The sequence below is a fragment of the Pristis pectinata genome, chromosome 14, assembly GCF_009764475.1.
Source record: "Pristis pectinata isolate sPriPec2 chromosome 14, sPriPec2.1.pri, whole genome shotgun sequence".
Classification (NCBI taxonomy): Eukaryota; Metazoa; Chordata; class Chondrichthyes; order Rhinopristiformes; family Pristidae; genus Pristis; species Pristis pectinata.
In genome coordinates, this window is record NC_067418.1 from 6,297,164 (window position 1) to 6,321,875 (window position 24,712).

The 24,712-nt window shown below is 47.4% G+C and overlaps 1 protein-coding gene across 2 annotated transcripts in view; it reads right to left on the reverse strand.

The window, feature by feature from the left end:
- mpped2a (metallophosphoesterase domain containing 2a) overlaps positions 1 to 24,712 on the reverse strand; it is a 183,133-nt gene that overhangs the window by 75,341 nt on the left and 83,080 nt on the right. For both annotated transcript variants that reach the window (XM_052028810.1, XM_052028812.1), the window contains exon 4: positions 21,506 to 21,731. In XM_052028810.1, coding sequence (XP_051884770.1) covers positions 21,506 to 21,731 — 226 coding nt within the window. The remainder of the gene's footprint in view (positions 1 to 21,505; positions 21,732 to 24,712) is intronic.

Below are 24,712 nucleotides of genomic sequence, written 5' to 3' on the forward strand. Positions count from 1 at the left end.
TCATGCTTCGTGACAAAACTTAAGGCTGGATAATTCCCTTCTCAGTTTGCTTGGTCTGACTCAGAGGTCTATGGGTTCAAGTCCCACTCTGGGAAGGGATCGCAGCCCTTCCCTTGACTTATTGACAGAATGGCTTTGCGTGATGCCTCACAGTTTCACTGCCGATGCAGCACTCTTGAAATGTAGTTACGGTTTCCGTGTCGGAGAATTGGCAGACAATTGTTACGGTGCAGGAGCGCACTAACGATGCAGTGGTGTGGTGCCTATTTTATTGGACTTAGCAGCCTGAGTTCTGGACCTACAAACAATCCGCTAGAGGAACTCAGCAGTTCGAGCAGCAAAGGAACTGTTGGTGTTTTGGGTTGAAACCCTGCATCGTCAAACGTCGACAATTCTTCTCCCCCCACAGATGCTGCTCAACCCGCTGAGTTCCTCCAGCAGATTGTATGTTCCACTATCTGCTGTCTCTTGTTCCTCCTGAGTTCTGGACCTTTACACAGAGGCATGAGTGTGATGGTTTGATGCAAAGTTTAAAGTCAAGTGACAAAATAAATCGGGAAAGCAGCCAACATAATCAAGGACCCCTCTCACCCCGGACATTCTCTCTTCTCTCCCGTCTAATCGGGCGGAAGATACAAAAGCTTGAGAACATGTACCACCAGGCTCAAGGACAGCTTCTATCCCGCTGTTATCAGACTCTTGAACAGCCCTTGCATACACTAAAAGATGAACTCTTGATCTCACTACCTTCCTCATCGTGGCCCTTGCACTTTATTTGTCTGCCTGCACTGCACTTTCTCTGTAACTGCAACACTATATTTTACATCCTGTTTCCTTTTTCCCACCTCGATGTAACTACGTATGGCATGATCTGCTTGGACGGCATGCAAACAAAAGCTTTTCACTGCATCCTCTGGTCAGCGTAACGCTTTACAGTGCCAGCAACGTGGATTCAATTCCGGCCACTGTCTGTAGGGAGTTTGTACATTCTCCCCTTGTCTGCGTGGGTTTCCTCCGGGTGCTCCGGTTTCCTCCCATATTCCAAAGACGTACGGGTTAGGAAGTTGTGGGCATGCCATGTTGGCACCGGAAGCGTGGCGACACTTGCGGGCTGCCCCCAGAACACTCTACACAAAAAGATGCATTTCACTGTGTGTTTCGATGTACATGTGACTAATAAAGAAATCTTGGTACATGTGACAATAATAAACCGATGCCAATTAAAAAATAACTGTCAGCACAAAACCATCGGTTTGTTTTAGAAACCTAGATAGTTCAGTGTTATGCATCACCCCTGACCAGTTCGGTCCACTGAGTACTGAGGAATTGCCGCACATTTGGAGGACCATTTGTTCAGAAAGCCCATCGCCACCTCTCAAGTGAAAATTAAAGAAATATTATTTTGAGTAAGATAGGGTTCAATTCCAGCCACTGTCTGTAACAAGTTTGTACATTCTCCCTGTGTCTGCGTGGGTTTCCTCCGGGTGCTCCGGTTTCCTCCCACATTCCAAAGACGTACGGGTTAGGAAGTTGTGGGCATGCTATGTTGGCGCCGGAAGCGTGGCGACACTTGCGGGCTGCCCCCCAGAACACTCTACGCAAAAGATGCATTTCACTGTGTGTTTTGATGTACATGTGACTAATAAAGATATATATATGATAAGATTCACCAAGATTTGAGATTTTTTAAGATATCTTTATTAGTCACATGTACATCAAAACACACAGTGAAATGCATCTTTTGCGTAGAGTGCTCTGGGGGGCAGCCCGCAAGTGTCGCCACGCTTCCGGCGCCAACATAGCATGCCCACAACTTCCTAACCCGTACGTCTTTGGAATATGGGAGGAAACCGGAGCACCCAGAGGAAACCCACGCAGACAAGGGGAGAATGTACAAACTCCCTACAGACAGCGGCCGGAATTGAACCTGGGTCGCTGGCGCTGTAATAGCGTTACGCTAACCGCTACACTACCGTGCCAGTAAGGAATTCCCCCAAAAGATGGCACCTCCGAAGTGCAGCACTCCCTCAGTATCAATAACACTTTAAAACAAATCGAGAGTGGGATACCTTGGGGATTCCAGCATCCACAATCCCACATGAGGTGCACCAAGAAGGATATGGGTCAAACTTGGGCAAATGGGACGAGCTTGGATGGCCATCCTGGTTGGCATGGACAAGTTGGGCTGAAGGGCCTGTTTCCGTGCTGTATGACTCTGTGACTCTCTAGGTCATGAACATTGAGCATCAATTCCAGTCGGGCAAGAGGGAAGGCCTGAGATCACCATGGCAACGACAGAGCGGCTGTGAGGGGAACCACCTGTGAAGACGCCAAAAGGCTCAGCTCTTGAGATACAAATCCCCCCAAACAATGGCCGGTGACCGAGAATAAAGTCCCCAGCCTGGTGCGCCACTAAACGCCCTCTCAATATTTCGCAAACAGAGCTGGAATCTCAGCGCTCCCGTCCAAAAGCAGCTCCCACATCCATAGAGCTGCTGTTTACTTTGCAAAATTAGAGGGGGAATAATTCTCCTGTGTCTCTTCTACAAGGGTGTTGACATCGGGATCAATACTCTGGGGAGGGAAAATGGGTCAGGGGTCAAAATACTTCTTGCCTGTTGGCCACTTGCTTTTTTTACTTGAGTGTTTGCCTTTGAGGAAGGAACTGATAAAAATAGGATTACAATGCTTGGCCGACACTGTGTGAGTCTCTGGAGCAAGGCAAGAATTCCTCATTGTGATTGATGCTTGAACAAACACACGGTAGAAAGCCCACTTAGACAGGGTGACTGATGAAAAGGGATTGTGGGCTTTCATCTCCAGCACTGCCCAGACAGCACTGTGACCTTCAATGAGCCACTAGTAAAGATCCTGTGATTGTTGCCCACGTTCCAATATTCTGCCCTTTCTCAAACCTTTCACTCCTAATGAGTTTTATTCTTGCATTGACTGCTTTCGAGCTTCAAGACGCCGAGTATTGGTATGGGTTTATTATTGTCACTTGTACCGAGGTACAGTGAAAAACTTGTCTTGCATACCGATTGTACAGGTCAATTCATTACACAGTGATGTTACATTGAGTCAGTACAGGGTGCATTGAGGTAGTACAGATAAAAACAATAACAGTACAAAGTGTCACAGCTACAGAGAAAGTGCAGTGCAATAAGGTGCAAGGTCGCAACAAGGTAGATCGTGAGGTCATAGTTCATCTCATCGTATAAGGGAACTGTTCAGTCGTCTTATCACAGTGGGGTAGAAGCTGTCCTTGAGCCTGGTGGTACGTGCCCTCAGGCTCCTGTATCTTCTACCTGATGGAAGAGGAGAGAAGAGGTGGGTGGGGTCTTTGATTATGCTGGCTGTTCCACCAAGGCAGTGAGAGGTAAAGACAGAGTCCAAGGAGGGGAGGCTGGTTTCCGTGACGCGCTGGGCTGTGTCCACAACTCTCTGCAGTTTCTTGCAGTCCTGGGCAGAGCAGTTGCCATACCAAGCTATGATGCATCCAGATAGGATGCTTTCTATGGTGCATTGATAAAAGTTGGTGAGTGTCAAAGGGGACAAACCGAATTTCTTTAGCCTCCTGAGGAAGTGGAGGTGCTGGTGAACTTTCTTGGCTGTGGCATTTACATGATTTGACCAGGACAGGCTATTGGTGATAGTCACTCCCAGGAATTTGAAGCTCTCAACCCTCTCGACCTCAGCACCGTTGATGCAGACAGCTGCATGTACACCGCCCCCCTTCCTGAAGTCAATGACCAGCTCTTTTGTTTTGTTGACATTGTATAATGGCTGATATTTTTCTGCAGATTCAGGCAAAGTATTTTCCCTGCCCCTTTAAGCTCAGAACATCCTTTGTGGATGCAGGTAAACAGGCCCTTCGGCCCACTATGTCCCTGCCAACCATCATGTACCCTATACTAATCCCATTTACCAGCACTCTTGTCATTGTCCTTGCACCTTATTGTCTGCCTGCACTGCACTTTCTCTGTCACTGTAACACTATATTCTGCATTCAGGTTTCTTTTGTATTACCGTTGGACTTACGTACGGAATGATCTGTCTGGATGGCACGCAAACAGAAGTTTTTCGCTGTATCTCGGTACATGTGACAATAATAAACCAATTACCAATTAATCTGTAGCCTTCTATGCCTTGTGGATTCATGCGTTCATCCAGATACTTCCTAAATTATGCGAGGGTCTCTGCCTCCACCAACCCCTCAGGCAGTGCATTCCAGAGACTCCACTGACAAAATGGCTGACTCTCCATCCCTTCAGTCAATGAGTTTATGGATTACGGAAGAAATTGATGGAGAAAGAAATCAAATAAACCTAGGGATACAAGTACCTAGTTCCCTGAAAGTGGTGACACAGGGAGACAGGGTGGTGAAAAGGCATTTGGCACACTTGCCCTCATCAGGAAGGGCACTTGAGTACAAGAGTTGGGACGCCATGTTACAGCTGTACAGGACATTGGTGAGACCGCACTTGGAGTATTATGTGCAGTTCTGGTCACCCAGTTAGAGAAAGGATGTCACTAAGCTGGAAAGGGTGCAGAAAAGATTCACAAGGTTGTTGCCAGGACTTAGGGGTTGAATTATAAGGAGGGAGTGGATAGGCTGGGACTGTTTTCCCTGGAGCGAAGGAGGCTAAGGGGTGACCTCATAGAGGTGTATAAAATCAAGAGGGGCACAGATAGGGTGAATGGTCACAATCATTTACCCAGGGTTGAGGAGCATAAAACTAGAGGGCATATATTTAAGGTGAGAGGGGAAAAATTGAAAGTGGACGTGAGGGGCAAGTTTTTCAAACAGAGGGTGGTGGGTATGTGGAATGAGCCAACAGAGGAGATAGTAGAGGCAGACAGAAGAACAACATTCAATAGACATTTGGACAGGAAAAGTTTCGAGCGATACGGGCCAAACGTGGCCGGATGGGAAAACAACATGATGCTGGAGGAACTCAGCAGGTCAGGCAGCATCCGTGGTGAAAAACAGACGGTCAACATTTCGGGTCAGGACCCTTCTTCGGGACTGAAAATAGGAAAAGGGGACGTCCAATATGTAGGAGGGGGAAAAGCAGAGCAGTGATAGGTGGACAGAAGAGGGGAGGTGGGGCGGGCACAAGGTGGTGATAGGTAGATGCAGGTAAGAGATCGTGATAGGCAGGTGCCGGGGAGGAGGGGAGAGCAGATCCACCGGGGGACGGGTCAAAGGGAAGGAGGCAGGCGGCGGGGGGGAGGGGAAAGAAAAAAGGCGAGGAGAAAAAAGAGAGATAGGCTAGGAAAGGGAAGGAGAGAAGAGGCATGGTTGATGGGGGGGGGGGGTGGTGTGTTGGATTACTTGGTCGGCATGGACGAGTTTGGCCGAAGGGCCTCTTACCATGATCTAGTGCTTTCCAGTCTATGACTCTAGAGGAAGATAAATAAAGGAAAAATTCAGATTAAGGCAGGGAGAAAGAGAACGTGAGAAATGAGAAGAACAGGCCATGGGAACACCACTCTGCTCCACTGGCTGATTCATCAGCCTTGGCCTCACCTCCATGTTCCTGCCAGTTCCCTGTAACCCCTGAGTCCTCTGTAGACAACAAAATCTATCCCTTCTTCGAATATATTCAATGATTCATCCTCCACAGCTCTTTGGGGTAGAGCACGCTCGAGATTCACGACCCTTCGAGAAGAAAATCTTTCAAACCTCAGCGAAACTCAGCAAAACCCTTCCTTATTCTGAAACTGTGCCCTGGTGTTCTGGATTCTCCCTCGAGGGGGAAACATTGTCTCAGCACCTACCTTTCAAGCCCCCTTCTAGTTTTACATGTTTCATTAAAATCACCTCTCATTATTCCAGACTCCAATGGGTACTGCGCAACCTTTTCCCTAAAAAAATCCCAGTGAACCTTCTGTGACACACAATAAGTCCACCCTTCCTTACATACAGATTAAAGCTGTCCACAGCACTTCAGGAGTGGTCTCACCAGTGGTGACACAGCACAGAGAAAGGAAAAGCAAAAAACAAAACTTCAAATTGTCAAAACCATTTACAACATCTAAGAATGAGAGTTAACCGAGCCAAAGCTAACACTGAAATAAACACAAAAACATCTCCCCCAAATAAGCATTTTCTATGTCACACCACAAAGTAAGGCTGGGCTTGACTTCTGAAATGGAACAGAACCAAAGCTACTGGTATTCCTGCAGGAATTTCGTCCGTGTCTTTACAGCAGTCTTCAAACTTAGCATCGGCTGGATCAGGCTCAAGGGCTGACTGGGGAAATCCTCTAATGCTTGGACAGTATCAAGCGCAGGGTCATATAATTATTGCCGAAACATTCTGGTTCTCTGTGAGCTGGGAGGTCATGCTGCAGATCAGTATGAGACAAGTAACGGCTTCAACAACAGAGAGCAAGACACAAAGCGCTGGAGGAACGCAGCGGGTCAGGCAGCAGCTATGGAGTGAAATCCTTTGGTACGTCATCAAAGAGTCTTGCAAATTTCTACAGATGTACGGTGCAGAGCATCCTGACTGGTTGCATCACCGCCTGGTATGGAAGCTCCAATGCACAGGATCGCAAGATGCCGCAGAGGGTTGTAGACTCAGCCAGCTCCATCACGGGCACAACCCTCCCCACCATCGAGGACATCTTCAAGAGGTGGTGCCTCAAGAAGGCGGCGTCCATCACTAAGGACCCTCACCCAGGACATACCCTCTTCTCGTTACTACCATCGGGGAGGAGGTACAGGAGCCTGAAGACCCACACTCAACGATTCAGGAACAGCTTCTTCCCCTCTGCCATCAGATTTCTAAACGGTCCATGAACCCATGAACACGACCTCATTACTCCTCTTTTGCACTATTTATTTATTTTTGTAACTTATAGTAATTTTTATGCCTTTATGTCTTGCACTGTACTGCTGTCGCAAAACAACAAATTCCACGACATATGTCAGTGATAAATAAACCTGATTCTGAAATGGACAGTCGACGATATGGGTCGACACCCTTCATCCGGACTGGATAAAAGGGGAAGGTAGCCAGTATAAAGAGGTGGAGAGAAGGGGAGGAGCTGGTGAGCGACAGGTGGATCCAGGTGAGGGGAGGGGTGATACGCAGATGGGGGAGGGAACGATGATAGAAACTGGGAGGTGATGTGGGAGTGACAAAGGGCCGAAGATGATGGAATCTGAGAGGCGAGGATGGTGGAGCACGGAATAAAGGGAGGGAGGTGGGGAGGGGAACCAGTGGATGGTTGATGGGCAGACGGAGAGGGAGAGGCGGGGGAGAGGAAAGAGATAGGGTGATGGGGGCCAGTTGTATCGGGAAGGGAGAGAGAAAAGAAAAATAAGGGAAAAGAGAGGGAGTGGTTAGCAGAGGTTTGAGAATTCGTGTTCACGCCTCAAGGTTGGAGACTGCGCAGGCGGAATATGAGATGTGGTTCCTCTGCTCGTCGTTTGGCTGTGACCTGGCAGCGCAGGAGGCTGTGGAACAAGTAACGGCTTCTTGATCACCAGGCGCAGTCTGGGATGAAAACTACAGACCGGCTGCAAACGATGCAGAACGCATTCAGATCGAACGATCGCGGTGTGACTTATTTACAGAATGCAAAGCTTCCTTCCTTAACGGCAGTGCTCCAGGTACGAGCTCCTGAGAAACAGAACTGCCCGTTCAATGGGACTCTAAAGTGCTGTGTCAGTTGCGCAGGCATGGTAATGTAGGGCAGGCATGGTAGTGTAATGGTTAGTGTAATGCTTTACAGCGCCAGCGACCCGGGTTCAATTCCCGCCGCTGTCCGTAAGGAGTTTGTACGTTCTCCCCGTGTCTGCGTGGGTTTCCTCCGGGTGCTCCGGTCTCCTCCCACATTCCAAAGGCGTACAGGTTAGGAAGTTGTGGGCATGCTATGTTGGCGCCGGAAGCGTGGCGACACTTGCGGGCTGCCTCCAGAACACTCTACACAAAGATGCATTTCACTGTGTGTTTTGATGTACATGTGACTATAAAGATATCTTATCTATATTCTTCATTCTGTTTTTTTTTCCTTTTTACTCCCTCGATGTACTTACGTACGGAATGAAAGAGTTTTTCACTGTATCTCGGTACATGTGGCAATAATAAACCAATTACCAGTGGTAGAATCTGTCCGCTCCATCTCCCACTGAGTTCCTCTCAGGGTTCTCCAGAGACATCAGTCCCAAACCCTCGAATTGGCACTGATGTGCAACGAGCCGCTGCCTCACAGCTCCAGCGACCTGGGGTCAATCCCGACATCGGGTGCTGTCTGTGTGGAGTTTGCATGTTCTCCGGGTGACCGTGCGGGTTCCCACCAGGTACTCCGCCTTCCTCCCACATCCCACAGATGTGCGGGCTGGTAGGTTAATTGGCCGCTGTAAATTGCCCCCGGTGTGTATGTGAGGGGTGGAGTCTGGGGGGGGTGGGGATGTTGTTGGGATAAGATTAGATAAGATTTCTCTATTAGTCACGTACATCGAAACACACAGTGAAATGCATCTTTTGCATAGAGTGTTCTGGGGCCAGCCCGCAAGTGTCACCACGCTTCCAGCGCCAACATGGCATGCCCACAACTTCCTAACCTGTATGTCTTTTGGAATGTGGGAGGAAACCCGAGCACCCGGAGGAGAATAAAATGGGATTAGTGTAAATGCAGGCTTCATAGTCGGTGTAGATTCAAAGGGCTGAAGGGTCTGTTTCCATTCTATGGTGGTGAGAGAGAGTATTGAGCGATTTCCACGTTACTAAGGGTGCCCTTCCTCGTTTCCAGTTGACACAAGGCACGTTGTGGATCACATCAAACAAACAGAGCCAGGCAGAGGAAAGAACAAATCAGGCTGCTCTGTGACAAACACTGAAAGCTCAAACACAGCGTTTCATAAAAGGCTAAATGCCTTGTGTAATCGGAGCTTCTTACACACATCAGGAGGCTGGCGTCTTGCCAAGCAGCCATTTGCAGCAAGAAGCAAAAGAGTATTGTATGCCTTCAACGGTGACAGCTTACTTTAGTATCACACCTTCAACACAGTGAAATGTCTGTAGGTACTTTTGCCGGTGTGATTTGAGGTGAAAGGTTAGTCACAGAGTTCAGTTGTAAGAAGCGCCTCAAAGCAGTGGTTTAAGAAGTCCAGAGCTGGCAATTTTGGCAGCTGTTGAAGGAGGGATTAAATCTAGGGATGAGGATTTAACTCAAGGCACCGCTAGGCTGGAAGGCCAGTCTAGGTCAGTGGGCACAGGACGCGGCTGAAGAAGCCGCTGGCTCACAGCTCTGGTGACCTGGGTTCAATCCTGACCTCTGGGGCTCTCGGTGTGGAGTTTGCACGTTCACCCTGTGTGTTTCCTCCAGGTGCTCCGGTTCCCTTTCACATCCCAAGGGGGCGCGGGCTGGTAGGATAATTGGCTGCTTTAAATGGACCCTGATGAGTAGACGAACGGTAGAATCTGGGGGAGAGCGGATGGGGGTGCAGGGACAATAAAATGGGATGAGTACAGAATTAGTCACAGTTAGACAGCCCCTTTGCTCCAGATTTATAGATAGAGCAGACAGCCGGTATCTTTTTCTAATACCGGAGGGCATGCATTTAAAGTGAGAGCGGGTAAGTTCAAAGGAGATGTGTGGGGCAAGCTTTTTACACAGAGAGCGGTGGGTGCCTGGAATGCGCTGCCTGGGGTAATGGTGGAGGCAGATACAACAGAGACATTTAAGAGGCTCGTAGATGGGCACATGGATGTGAAGGGAATGGAGGGATTCGGACAGTGTACGGGCAGAAGGGATTAGTTCAGTTAGGCGTTTAATTATGAATTAGTTCGGCACAACATTGCAGGCCAAAGGGACTGTTCTAGTGCTGTACTATTCTATGATCAAGTGGGTTCTTAATGGTTGGCACAGATTTATTGGGCTAGAGGGCCTGCTGCCTGTGCTCTGCACCTTTATGACGGGGAGGGGTAACCAGCAGGATGTGGTCTGTGAATTTCACACCAACTCAACGCTGCAGGGACCTGGGTGACGAGGAGAGCAGCAGAGCTGTGGAACCGGGCTGGGCGTCACGGTAACTGGGCAGGGGCGGCGTTGGCTGACGGTGCGGCAGCGGGAAATTGGGGGGGGGGGGGCGAGGGTTGCGGGGTCCTGGTGCTAGAGAGTGTACGAGCTCACGTTGGGTAGAATTAGCCCCCAGGCGTTGGACTAGACAAAGATAATCAGTCAACACAGACGTTAAACACCTAGTCTTGCAATGGTTCGTTTATTGGTTTACTCTCAGTGTGAATTTGTTGCTCAGCTCTCCACCTTATTAATTAGAGATGGAAATAACGTGTGGTTCTTTGAGTGCTGCCAGGAGTTGTACTTAATAACCTTTAAAGTGCATGTTCTCTAAAGAATAAGAATCAGTCAGGCTGGCACACAGACAGACAGCACTTCACATCCTATCCCACTGTGGAAAATGATTAGCTCAGTCAAACTCCGAGGCACCTTCACACCAACCTCTGCACCGCTGTTCGTGATGCTAACAGGGAGAGGCCAATGGGGTCGGAGCCTTGGGGGTGGCTGGGAGAGAGGTCAGAGGCCCCGGGAGAGGCCGAGAGAGAGGACATCTCTGTAATCTCTCTTTCTGAGAGAGAGAGACCTTCCTGTAATTCATCCGCACTCCACCCTCTCTCTCCGACCACACTGCCTGGATGCTTTCAGCACCTGAAGCCCTGGGAGCTTTAGCAACTGGCCCTACACTCTTGGGTTCCTTTCTAAGGTTGAGACACAGCAGACGGCAGATGCCAGAATCTGGAGCAACACACAAAGAGCTGGAGGAACTCAGCGGGTCAGGCAGCATCTGTGGAGGGAAATGGACCGTTGACGTTTCGGGTCGAGACCCTTCATCTGGACGGAAAGATCAGAGGGGAGATAGTCAGTACAAAAAGGTGAAGGCCAAGGACTCTCCCCCTTCCACGCTCCCCATCACCCCTCCTCACCTGGATCCACCCATCACCTGCCAGCTCCTACCCCACCCCCTCCCCTCACCTCTTTATACCATCTCCCCTCTTTCAGTCCAGATGAAGGGTCTCAACCCAAAAGTTGACTGTCCTGCTGGTTCTCCAGTATGATAAGATGGACTCTTGACCTCACAATCTACCTCGTTATGACCTTGCACCTTATTGTCTGCCTGCACTGTACTTTCTCTGTAACTATAACACAATATTCTGCATTCTGTTATTGTTTTACCTTGTACTACCTCAACGAATTGTGCAATGAATTGATCTGTATGAATGGTATGCAAGACAAGTTTTTCACTGTACTTCAATAATAACCCAATATGAATTCCCTCCACAGATGCTGCCTGACTCGCCGAGTTCCTCCAGCATCTTGTGTGTTGCTCCTTTCTAAAGTCCTTGGCTTGGAGAACAGTTGAGATGGAGTTGGATGCCAAAATGCACGGCGCCCCCGTGAACCTTTTGAAAGGTAAAGAGGAAAGAACTTGCACTTTAGTCGCAAGTTTCAGATCTCAGGACAACCTGAAGATCTTTTCCAGCCAACGTTCTCTCCTCCAGGATCGTCCATGGGAAATGTCACAGCCAAGTGGGGCAAAGCTAGCTCCCAAAGGCACTAGTTATTTCAAAGGAGTTGGTGGTCTGGGTTCATCATCAGTTGAAGGATAAGAAGAACTGTCCAGGCATATTGGACAGGATGTTAGCTGCTCTTCCTCAGGATGGTATCCTGGGATTTGGAGTCCACTTTAGCGACTTTCACTCAGCATCTCATCCAAGAGATCGGTCCTGCAGTGGTGCAGTGTTCCCTCTGCACTGTTGAGGAACAGGTTTTGTGCTCGAGCCTCTGTAGTGGGACTCGAACCCACACTCTTCCAACTACCCAATGAGCCGGATTGAAGGATTAAAGCCGAGGTGGAGGGTTTTTCTGTGAGCGCTTGGGAGCACCAGACCACTCAGCCCATCTTATTTAGAACATAGAACACTGCAGCACAGTGCAGGTCCTTCGGCCCACAATGTTGTGCCGACATTTTGTGCCGACAGGCGGCACAGTAGTGCAGCGGTCGGCGTAATGCTATTACAGCGCCAGCGACCCGGGTTCAATTCCTGCCGCTGTCTGTAAGGAGTTTGTACGTTCTCCCCGTGTCTGCGTGGGTTTCCTCCGGGTGCTCCGGTTTCCTGCCACATTCCAAAGACGTATGGGTTAGGAGAAGTGGGCGTGCCATGTTGGTGCCGGAAGAGTGGCGACACTTGCGGGCTGCCCCCCAGTACATTCTCAGTAGCCCAAAAAGACATATTTCACTGTGTGTTTCGATGTACATACGACTAACAAATAATTATCTTATCTTATCCTGCGCTGAGATCTATCTAACACTTTCTTCCCACATAACTCCCTTTTCCTACTGGCTCTTTGAAAATCCTGCCATTTAATCTCCTGCCCCTTTCCTAGTCACCTTCTAAGTCTGATTCTGATAGAAATAGTTGGCTTCTGTGTTAAAGGGATGGGGTCAGTTCCACGGATTCCCAATAACTCCACTGCCTTTCCGTCCCTTGACCGCCACAACTTTATTTCCTCCATTAAGTTGCTCTTTAGAACCTGCAGCTGTTACCAAACCTTTGGCTGCCTGTCCTATTCTCTCCCAATGTGGCTGATCATTGGCTTCACCTGATAATTGCTCCTGCAGGAGGTGCCTTGTGGCGTTACGACAAACAGTCATGTGATGCGCTCATGTGACTTCTTGCTCCTCTGTCATTTTAATACCGGTTAATGCTTGCATTAAAATGGCAGATTGAACAATACCGAGAGGACTTGTTCCTTAGTTAACTTTGAGTCTGAAGACACTTTTAGCAATTAAAGAATTGAAATCTTGCTGGTTACTGCACAATGACATCTCTCAAGAATGGAAGCAAAGTGATTCATAAGTTTGATGCAAGTCCAGGTAAATTTGCGTCTTGTAGGAGCTTAAACATCTCATCCATCCCCAGCCTGAAAATGTATTCTGGCAGAGCTCGCCCTATCAGATGACCTCAATACGTCAAGTCTTGGTGTATTCAGTCAGACAGGTTATTGCTGTTGGGTTTAGTGAGGGTTGTCGGCCCTTGCAGTTATGTAATTCAACACCTGTGCTGCATTATTGTAAGATCAAATCATGTAGAACTGGAGCTTGGGCCATAACCAGTTTGGCTCATATTTATTTACAGTTGTAACATCAGAGGTCCCTTATTTGTTTTATTGATCCAGATTAAAACCCTTTTGGATTCTGCTCAAGAAACACAACTTTTTTTTTCCTTTTCTCCTTCATGGGAGGTGGACAGTACTAACATTCATTAGTTGCCTCGAACTAAGGAAACAGATAAGAGACAATCGCATTGGTGAGTTTGGAGTCACATACAGACATAAGTAGGCTCTGTCTGCACTTTTTGCTGCCTTGGTAAAATCAGCCAACTTAATCAAAGACCCCTCCCACCCCGGACATTCTCTCTTCTCCCCCCTCCCATCGGGCAGAAGATACAAAAGCCTGAAAGCACAAACCACCAGGCTCAAGGACAGCTTCTGTCCCACTGTTATAAGACTACTGAACGGTTCCTTAGTACGATAAGATGGACTCTTGACCTCACAATCTACCTCATTATAGCCTTACACTTTATTGTCTGCCTGCACTGCACTTTCTCTGTAACGGTAACACTTTATTCTGCATTCTGTTATTGTTTTCCCTTGTACTACTTCAATGCACTGATGTGATGAAATGATGGCATGCAAAGCAAAGGTTTCACTGTACCTCAGTACATGTGACAATAATAAACCGATTTACCAATATGGGCCTAGACTGGATGAGGAGGGTAGATTTCCTTCCCTCAAGGACATCAGGGGATTGGATAAGTTATTACGACAATCTAGTGGTTTCACAGTGACCATTGCTGATGTTAACATTTAAGTTTTAAATTTCAAATGTTTTTGATCGCTTGAACTTAAGTTCCTCTTGCTTTGATGAGATTCAAACTTGCGGCTTTGGACGGTGGTAAAGAACTCCAAATGCCAGTCGGTGTGGGAGAATGATGGTTGAAAGGGAAAATTAGTGGGCATTGAAATTACTCTGTGACTCAGCACCTTCTTCTTCTATGTCATAAAGAAACTCAACCAAATTTAAGTCAATTTGAGCTTCAGACATGAATCTGGGTATTTATGTATTTTTAATGCTGCTGCAAAGTTGTAGTTTTAACTACAACTGCGCAAGAGATTATTGTGATTAATTTGTACCTTTTAACTAAAACTGCACAACAAAAAGGTGGCTTTGACCCCACACGGACCCAATCCTGTTTGAACACAGCCTCCTGTAAGGAGAGAATGGGTAGGTTGCAGCAGAGAGAAGATCTGGAAGAGACCCTCTGAGATTATTAATGGGTTCAACAAGTTTGATGTGGAGTGGATGGTGAAAAATACAGAGAGGTGAAAACTACTGTTAAATCCAGAAACACTGGAACCTTTTCACCCAGAGATCAATGAGGATGTAGGGTTCACTCCCACAGAGGATCACAAGGAGAATCACAAAGGTTCATTTAAGGGGAAAGAATAAAACACTGCAGATGCTGGAACTCTGAAATAAAAACAAGAAATGCAGGAAATGTTCACCAGGTCAGGCAGCATCTGTGGAGAAGGAAACAAGAGTGAATGTTTCAAATCGATGAGCTTCAGAGCCTAAAGGACAACACGTTCACAGTTAGAACTGGTGAGATCTCTGAGGATTCGATTTAAGAAGGGGTAAAGGGTCTGGAGGGGGTTACAGAGGTAGGGAGGGGTGCAGGGGCTGGAGGGGGTTACAGAGATAGGGAGGGGTGTAGGGGCTGGAGGGGTTACAGAGATAGGGAGGGGTTAGGGGCCGCAGGAGGTTACAGAGATAGGGAGGGGTGCAGAGGCCAGAGGGGGTTACAGAGATCGGGAGAGGTGCAGGGGTTGGAGGGGGTTACAGAGATAGGGAGGGGTGTAGGGGCTGGAGGGGTTACAGAGATGGAAATAGTATCAGGCTAGATGGGGGAGTGTGGATATACGGTAATCTTGCACCATGGGCTGAGGTGCCTGTAACAGTGGGAGGAATAGCCTGCTACTCAGTCTGAAGCCTGAAATTCATATGGATATCTGTAAGAATCGTGAAGTACCTTTTTTGCGAGCAAGCAATTCCCTAGCCACCTGGGGTGCATGACAACAAACTACACCAACTAAGTGCCACCTCTGGCATCCAGCAATGCCTCTCAGTACAGAGGCACCAACGACTGTCGCTCTGTCAGAGGCACCATCCTCTGGATAAGACATTCAGAGGCCCTGTCTGCTTCCTTGAGCCAACATAAAAGATGCCAAGTCACCCGAGGAGAAGCAGGAGAGCTTCCCCTGGTGTCCTGGCCAACATTTCCTCCTTGATCAACATGAGGAACACATTATCAGGTCATTATCACCATGCTGTTAGGGGGAGCTTGCTGTGTGAAAGCTGGCTGCTGCCTTTCCTACATTCCAGCAGTGTCTGCACTTCCAGAGAACTCTCCTGGCTGCGAAGGGTCGTGGGATACTCCAGAGCTGTGGAAGGTGCGGCCCCTTCCTTCTTTACAATGGGGAGAGATCCATTCTCCACAGCCCATTAACAACTCTACCTGCTCCCCAGGTCCCCCACCCCCACTTCAATGGGAAGTCAAATAACAAAATTTAGTTGAAGTACCAGCTGGTACATGGGTTAATAGAACACAGAAAATAGAACATTGCAACACAGTACAGGCCCTTCGGCCCACAATGTTGTGCGGACATTTTATCCTGCTCTAAGATCTATCTAACTCTTCCTTCCAACATAGCCCCCCATTTCTCTATCATTCATGTATCTATCTAAGAGTCTCTTCAATGTAGTGTAGCAGTTAGCATAATGCTATTACAGCGCAAGAGACCCGGGTTCAATTCCCGCCACTGTCTGTAAGGAGTTTGTACGTTCTCCCCATGTCAACATGGGTTTCCTCCGGGTGCTCCGGTTTCCTCCCACATTCCAAAGACGTACGGGTTAGGAAGTTGTGGGCATGCTATGTTGTCGCCGGAAGCCTGGCGACACTTGCGGGCTGCTCCCCAGAACACTCTACACAAAAGATGCATTTCACTGTGTGTTTTGATGTACATGTGACTAATAAAGATATATATCTATCTACCTAATGTATCTGCCCCCACAACTTCTGCAGGCAGTGCGTTCCACGCACCCACCACTCTCTGTGTAAAAAACTTACCCCTGACATCCCCCTTATACCTTCCTCCAATCACCTTAAAATTATGTCCCCTCACGTTAGCCATTGTCGCCCTGGGAAAAAGTCTCTGATTGTCCACTCGATCTATGCCTCCTATCATCTTGTACACCTCTATCAAGTCACCTCTCGTCCTCCTTCTCTCCAAAGAGAAAAGCCCGAGCTCACTCAGCCTATCCTCATATTCAACAAATGCAGGCAAACCCCTATGTTACAGCCACTTGCGTCACAGAAATTCACCCTTACTGAATTCACAACCTGAAAATTTGAGATAAGGAGTAAAATTTGCTCTCATGGAATTTATGTGGGATAAAAAGTAATAAACACAAAGTTTATTTTTCAACTCGTATCCTTTAACGCATGTGCGAATGACGCAGTTTTGCATTACGGAAAATTGTGGTAAGGCCCATTTTTTCGGAATGCAACCTCCCCGTAAGGCAGGCGTCACCTGTATAGGAGTTGGGATATTTTCTCAGTAATGACTTGCCACTCTAACATCTTCACAGGGGGCTAACCAAATGCCCATTGTGATATACATGCTCTGAGCCATTCCATTCCATCAAGCTGAGATCAGGTGTATTGAGAATTTTGTTGCTTCCTGATTAACATTTAACATAGAACATAGAACAGTACAGCACAATACAGGCCCTTTGGCCCACCATGTTGTGCTGACCTTTAAACCTTGCCTAAGACTATCTAACCCCTTCCTCCCACATCTCTCTCTATTTTAAATTCCTCCATATGCTTATCTAACAATCTCTTGAACTCGACCAACGTACTTGCCTCCACCACCGCCCCAGGCAGCGCATTCCATGCACCAACCACTCTCTGGGTAAAAAAACCTTCCTCTGATATCTCCCTTGAACTTCCCACCCATTACTTTAAAGCCATGCCCTCTTGTATTGAGCATTGGTGCCCTGGGAAAGAGGCGCTGGCTGTCCACTCTATCTATTCCCCTTAATATTTTGTACACCTCTATCATGTCTCCCCTCATCCTCCTTCTCTCCAAAGAGTAAAGCCCTAGCTCCCTTAGTCTCTCCTCATAATGCATACTCTCCAAACCAGGCAGCATCCTGGTAAATCTCCTCTGCACCCTTTTCCAATGCTTCCACATCCTTCCTACAATGAGGTGACCAGAACTGGACACAATTTACATTCAATTAAAGTATGGGAAAAAAGAGTCAGCCCACACAGGGTGGAGCTTACGTAGTTTTCAACAGCGGCTCTGCAAACCTCGTACTGACTGAGAGATGTCAACAGTGGCAGTGGCACAGCTACATAGTGGCTGGTACACCAATCCAACACAAAGCCTTCATGCTTTTAACAACAACAACCTGCCTTTATATACCACCTGAGGTGCTTCACAGGGACACAAACCAGCTAGAAGCCAACAGAAGGCCAGGCAGAGACATCGTCAGGTTTCACTGGTCGCTTTAAAGGAAGAGGGAGGGAAAGTTGCAGGGGTGAAATTTCTCAAGGAGCAAAGGCAGATGTCCAAGAGGCCAGTGATGGAGGAGCACAGAGGTTTCAACAACTACTGGCCTCATCTGAGTTCCCCACCGGATGCATCAGTTCCCAATGGAACATGGAGTAAGAAAGGGAATCTGGTCAGCCTGAGGTTAAAAGGTTGGAACAAGGAGGTGGGTTTTAATTGCCTTCTAAGAGAGGATAGAGGAGTAGGTTTAGTGGAGGGGGTGGTCTTGAGCTCCACTGCACAATGCCTGGGGACTGAAGGCTTGGCTGCCAATGGTGGAGGGATTAGACTGAGGGATCTGAACGGCTCCTGAATTGGTGAAGAGATCTCAGAGGAGATTACTGAGAAAGGGAGGGGTTGGCCAAGGAGGGATTTCAAAAGGAGGATGAGAATTTTGAAACAGAAACATGAATGGGAGCTGATGTAGATCAATGAGTGTAGGGGCAGTGGGTGACGGGACAGGGTGATTCAGAAGGATGGGGGGGGGGGGGGGGATCTCAGTGAAACCCACCAAATACTGAAAGGCCTAGATAGAGTGGACTTGGAGAAGATGTTTCCATCAGTAAGTAGGAGAGTCTAGGATCCGAGGGCACAGCTTCAGGATAGAGGGATGTCTCTTTAAAACTGAGATGAGGAGGAATTTCTTCAGCCAGAAGGTAGTGAATCTGTGGAATTTGTTGCCACAGAGGGCAGTGAAGACCAAGTCATTGGGCGTATTTAAGGCAGAGATCGATAGGTTCTTGATTGGTAAGGGGAGGGTTAAGGGTTACGGGGAGAAGGCGGAAGAATGGGGTTGAGGAAATAAAAATCAGCCATGATTGAATGGTGGACCAGACTCGATGGGCCGAATGGCCCAATTCTACTCCTACACTCAACGATTCAGGAACAGCTTCTTCCCCTCTGCCATCAGATTTCTGAATGGTCCATGAACCCATGAACACTACCTCGTTATTCCTTTTTTGTTTTGCACTATTTATTTATTTCTGTAAGTTATAATAATTTTAAGTCGTTGCACTGTACTGCTCTGCAAAACAACAAATTTCACCTTGTATAAGACAGTGATAATAAACCTGATTTGGTATCTTATGGACTCAGCGCAAGAAAAAGGCAGTAGAGGTACAAGGAGGCTCGGCTACATTGAAGCAAAGAACGGTTATGTATTGGACTGGGGACTATAGCACTGTTAAACACTCCATCACTGATGCCGTCCAGTCACTTCCAGGTGAACATCTCGGCGGTGGGATCCGCTCATCCCACCTTTCTTCCTCCAGATGTGCGTCTCGGTTTTATTAAGCGGTTTCCAGGCTCTGCAGTCTCTCTGCGTCTCGCTTCCTTCCTGACTTCTACCTGTGTTTAAATCCAACGGCCTGGGGCACTGTTGTCTGGTGCCTCTGCTCTTCCAGAAGCCCTGTCTGGGAGCAGGTTGTGCGATGGGAAGGCGGGGAGGTCCACTTGGAAACCACCATCTGCACTCCAAAGCCCTCCCTGCCATAAGCAACTTCCTTTTTATAAGCAACTTCCTTTTTATTTTGTCTGCTAAAACCTGCTCTCCACATCCAGACTGGGTGCAATTTGCCAAGGTCCTGACAAAGTTTACAACTGTGCAACAGAACCCTTTGATATAACCCCATTAGACAGAGAAATAGCAGGAGTTCCCAGAACAATCCTATATTCTTTTACAAGCTCGTGTTCCTGTCCAACTATATAACATTGCTGTATCCTTTCCAATAAACTTAATAGTCTGGAGTCCTGGTTTCTAAGGAACTTCATTTTCTCAATTATAAATTCTGTTATTTCTGGTTCCTTCTCCCACGCTGGAGCAGTTTAATTTGTTGCTAGCATGGTCGTAAGACAAACACTCATATTGCAATCCTCTCCAAGTTTAGCAAACATGACAGAGTAAATTGGTTTAAAATGGGCAGTTGAGGAATGGTACATGAGCTTATTATGTATTTGTAAACTAGTGCTGAGAATTCGAATCTTCAGCCTGCAAGAACTTAGAGGGGTTACCATTCTTGTGAGAAAGATTACTCTATACACATCAATGCATACAGGATCCTTAGCTTCACAGAGAGGCAATGAATTATCATCAAACCTTTACAACATCCAGCTCCTCAGCAAAATCCCCACAAGTTTCACATGTACACCGACTACATCCAGCTCTTATGTCGCTGGAACCTCTCCACCCAATCATGGTTTGTCTCTTATTTCCCTTTCTGTATTCATTTGAAGTGGGAGTTGCTGGCTAGTCCAGCATTTGTTGCACATGTAGTGGACTCAGCCTGATACATCACGGGCACATCCCTCCCCACCATCGGTAGTATCTACAGGAGGCGCTGCCTCAAGAAGGCAAAATCTATCGTCAATGATCCCCACCATCTGGGCCTTGCCATCTTCTTGCAGCTACCATCGGGCAGGAGGTACAGAAGCCTGAAGTCCCACACCACCAGGTTCAGGAACAGCTACTTCCCTTCAACCACTCGGTTCATGAACCAACCGGCACAACCCTAATCACTGCCTCAGTACAGCAACACCATGGTCATTTTGATCAATGCACTAAAATGTTTTTTTTGTTCTGATTGTGTTCTTTCTTGTAAAAATTGCCCATAATGTATATTTAATATGTTTTTCTTGTGAATGCTGCTTATCTGATGCTCTGTACCTGTGATGCTGCTGCAAGTAAGTTTTTCATTGCACTTGTGCACACATGGACTTGTGCAGATGACAATAAACTTGACTTTGACATCCATCAACAGGCCTGAGAAGGTGGTGGATGAGCTGCCTTCTTGAACCACTGCGGGATGTGTAGTGAAGCTGCTCCCATGTAAGTCAGCGACAACGAAGGCACGAGGATACATTTCCACGTCAGGTTGGTATGTGCCAGTGGTGGAGGGAGTGAATGTCTGGGGTGGTGGTTGAGGTGCCAGTACCGCTCTGTCCTGGCTCATGCTGAGCTTCTTGAGAACTGTTGAAGTTGTACTCTTCCAGAGGAGAGGAGAGTATTCCATCACACCCCTGACTTATGGAATGGTTTAACAGCTTTGAGCTGTCAGCAGGCAAACCACAATACCCTGCCTCTGGCCTGCCCCTTGTGGCCGCAGTATTAATGTGGCATGTTATGTTGTTTGTTCTACACCGGGTGAGCAGAAATGTCTTCATGATAAATACCGGGAAGACCAAAGGCACTGACACAGGTTCCCAATGTAAACTCTCGAGCCACCAATTCCTCCCTGTTTCTGGCATTGATTGATGTGGAACTGGATGACTTTAACCTTGGGTTGCATTTGATCCTGAGCTGAGTTTCCTCCCACTTATCACTGTCATCACCAGACCTGTCTCTGTCCATTTCTGGAACAATACTCAGTTCTTCTGCTGCTGAAAACCTTATTCATGTTTCTGACAACCTTGAATTTGACTATCCCAACAGTGACCCATCTTCTTGTACATAAAAGTGAGCATCAAAATAACCGCAGATGGTGGAAATAAGAGTCAGGTTCATCCTGAAACACTGACGCTGTTCCTCTTTGTGTTCTTTCTTGTAAAAGTTGTGTATGTATATAATTTACGTTTCTGTTTTTCTTGTGAATGCTGCTTATCTGATGCTGTGTGCCTGTGATGCTGCTGCAAGTAAGTTTTTCATTGCACCTGTGCACGCATGGACTTGTGCAGATGACAATAAACTCGACTTTGACTTTCTTTACACAGACACTGCCCAACCTTCTGGAGTTTTGTTTTTATACATTCTGTCCAGTTAATGACAAGATGCAACACAGCTAAAATCCCACACTTACCACGGTGTACCATATATCTGGAATCCTTTCACCGTCACTTCTGAGTCTTGCACGTAAATACAATTGGTCAGGAGTGACTGGACATTGTCAAAGTCCTCGGGCTTCAACTTCGAAACAGACGGGAAGCGGTAATAATCCTGCTTCACCAGCTCGGCAATGAAGTCCTTATCAAACGTCAGTTCATGGTTTCCAGCGATGACTATTTTATATTCATAGGGAAGGGTTCCTGTAATTGCAAATGAGACACTTAATTACAACCTTCTTCCCTTGTTAAACACACTCGAGGTTCGCGTAAAGGGCAAGAGAAGGAATGTTTTAAAAATGAAAAAGCTGCCAGAGCAATTGTCGCAATAACAACAAAAGGTTGCATCAGGCACCATTAATCTTCCTTAATTATTCAATAAACAGTGCTCTGCCCCAATCCCCCAGATTTTTATAGAACTGAATAAAACTGCATATTAAATAGGCAGATTCATTCTGCAAGATCAGAGAGTTACAAAGAATCCTGATGAACCTCCGTGCTGTTTCCAAATTTTTTTATGATATTTTGATTAAAGAGTGACAGCTGACGATGTCAGTGCAAATGATGGTGAAGTTGTAAGCCTTGATGATGTCAATGCAAGTGCCAGTTGTGTCATTGACCCCAGTGACATTACCACAGATTAGTCCATTGTTATATACACCAGGGTGCAATGAAATTCCTTGCTGGCATGAGGCTCACAGAGTGAACAGTGTACATGGTAATGTTAAATACAGCAATAAATACAGTGACAAGTGGAAAAACAATAGAATGGTGCAAAGTACAGTCACGCAAACTGAGGTAGTGCAACAACGGAGGAGGTAGAGTTAGGGGTTCAAGAACGTGGTAGCACAGGCGGGAAAGGGATGTGACAGAGGAGACACAAGAGGCTGCAGATACTGGAACCTGGAGCTACAAACATTCTGCTGGAGGAACTCAGCAGGTCGAGCAGCATCTGTGGGGGGGAAGGAATTGTCGACGTTTCAGTTCAAAACCCTGCATCAGGACTGAGAGAGGAGGGGGGGGGGGGGGATGGCCGGTGTGAAGAGGGGAGGGGGGAGTAGTGAGACAGGAGTCCGAGGCGACTGGTGGTCTGAGGAGCAGGTGTAAGATGACAGGCAGGTAGGGGACGGGAGCGGGGGTGGGTTGGGAGGCAAGAGGCAGGTGAATGATGGATGGAGGCAGACTGAGAGAGGGGAAAAAGGGAAACACAGATGGAGTGAGGTGGAGGGAGGGGAGGGTGAAGGTTGGAGACGGCTGCTGGAGGGAGATAAGCAGGAACACAAAGCCACTAGTGCTGGACTCTGATAAGGAGGTGAGAATGGGAACCATTAGGGGAGAGGCGTATGGCAGATGGAACCAGATGAAGATGGATGGGGGGTGGGAGGAGGATGTGAGAGAGGTGATTGGTTCAGGAGTCCAACAGCAGTGGGGAAGAAGCTGTTCTTCAGTCTGGTCGTCCAGGCTTTCAAGCTCCTGTATCTTCTCCCAGAAGGTAGAAGAGAGAAAATGGAACGGCCAGGGTGGCAGGCATCTGCGACGATACTGTCAGCCTTCCTGAAGCAATGCACGGTGAGGATGGACTGGATCGAAGGAAGTGACGAGCCTGCGATGGACTGGGCAGTGTGTCCCGCTCTCTGCAGGTTCTGTCAGTCCGGAGCAGAGCAGTTGCCATACCAGGCTGAGATGCGACCCATCAGGATACTTTCTATAGCGCATCTGTAGAAGTTTGAGAGAATCCTCCTGGTCAAGCTGAATCTTCTCAGACGCCTAAGAAAGTTCATACACTGGTGTGCTTTCTCGATCACTGCATCAGTGTGAAGGGACGAGGAGAAGTTGCTGGTGATATGGATGCCCAAGAACTTATCCTAACGACATCATTGCAAACCCCAGTTGTGGGATCACAGGTCTTGATGTCACCACAAGTCTTAATGATGTCATCGCAAGTCCCAGTTGTGTCATCATGGCCTTGATGACATCCAAACAAGTCCGAGTGACTGAATGAACAATTCCAATATTGTCATCGTGAGCACAGATGATGTCATTATGTGTCCCAAAGAGGTTACTGGGAGTTCCATGACATTGTTTCTCACAAGGAAGGCGTGCCAGGGTCTTTACTTCCTTAGAAGGTTAAGGAGGTTTGGCTTGTCACCGAACACTCTCACAAACTTCTACAGATGTACTGTTGGAAGTATCCTGACTGGATGCATCACGGTCTGGGACGACAATTCGAATGTGCAGGAATGTAAAAAGCTGCAGAGACCAGTGGACTCTGCCCAATACATCACAGGCACATCCCTCCCCACTATCAAAAAGCACTGCCTCAAGAAGGCAACATCCATCGTCAAAGATCCCCACTATCCGGGCCATGCCATCTTCTCACAGCTACCATCGGACAGGAGGTACAGAAGCCTGAAGTCCCACACCACCAGGTTCAAGAACAGCTACTTCCCTTCAACCATTCAGTTCTTGAATCAACCAGCAAAACCCTAAACACTACCTCAGTATAGCAACACTATGACCACTTCGATCACTTTGCACTACAATGGACTTTGTGCTTTTTGGTTCGAATTGTGTTCTTTCTTGCAAAAATTGTGTATAATTTATGTTTAATTTATGTTTTTCTTGTAAATACTGCTTATCTGATGCTACGTGCCTGTGATGCTGCAGCAGGTAAGTTTTTCATTGCACCTGTGCATACATGGACTTGTGCAGATGACAACAAACTCCACTTTGACTTTGAAAGCATTGCTATCATTCAGGAATTGGCAGAGTCATTTGATGAATCTGACACCAAGACCAAGCAAGATCAATACACAGGATGAAATGGCAGCATCAAACCGACAACCAACTCTATCCGTGCTTCAGTAGGTAAGTCTTCCATCTCTGACCCTGTGATGTATGGGGCAATGGATACCCAGGGGCTATCACAGAACAGCTGATTGCCCCTCTGTTGTTCTGAGAGAGGGCCACGCAGTCAGAGGTTACATTTAGAAGCAGACCTTAAAATGAGTACCCATTGGTGCTCCAACTAGGTATTCCCAGAGCAGATCGATGTTGCTTCCAAGGATGTTATCAAAATATTTGGCAAGGTAAGGGCAGAAGTTACATGTGAAATTGTCTTCATACAAAACAAAATGGAACACCGCGTCACCTACATTGAAATAGCACTCAAAAAAGTTCCCCGA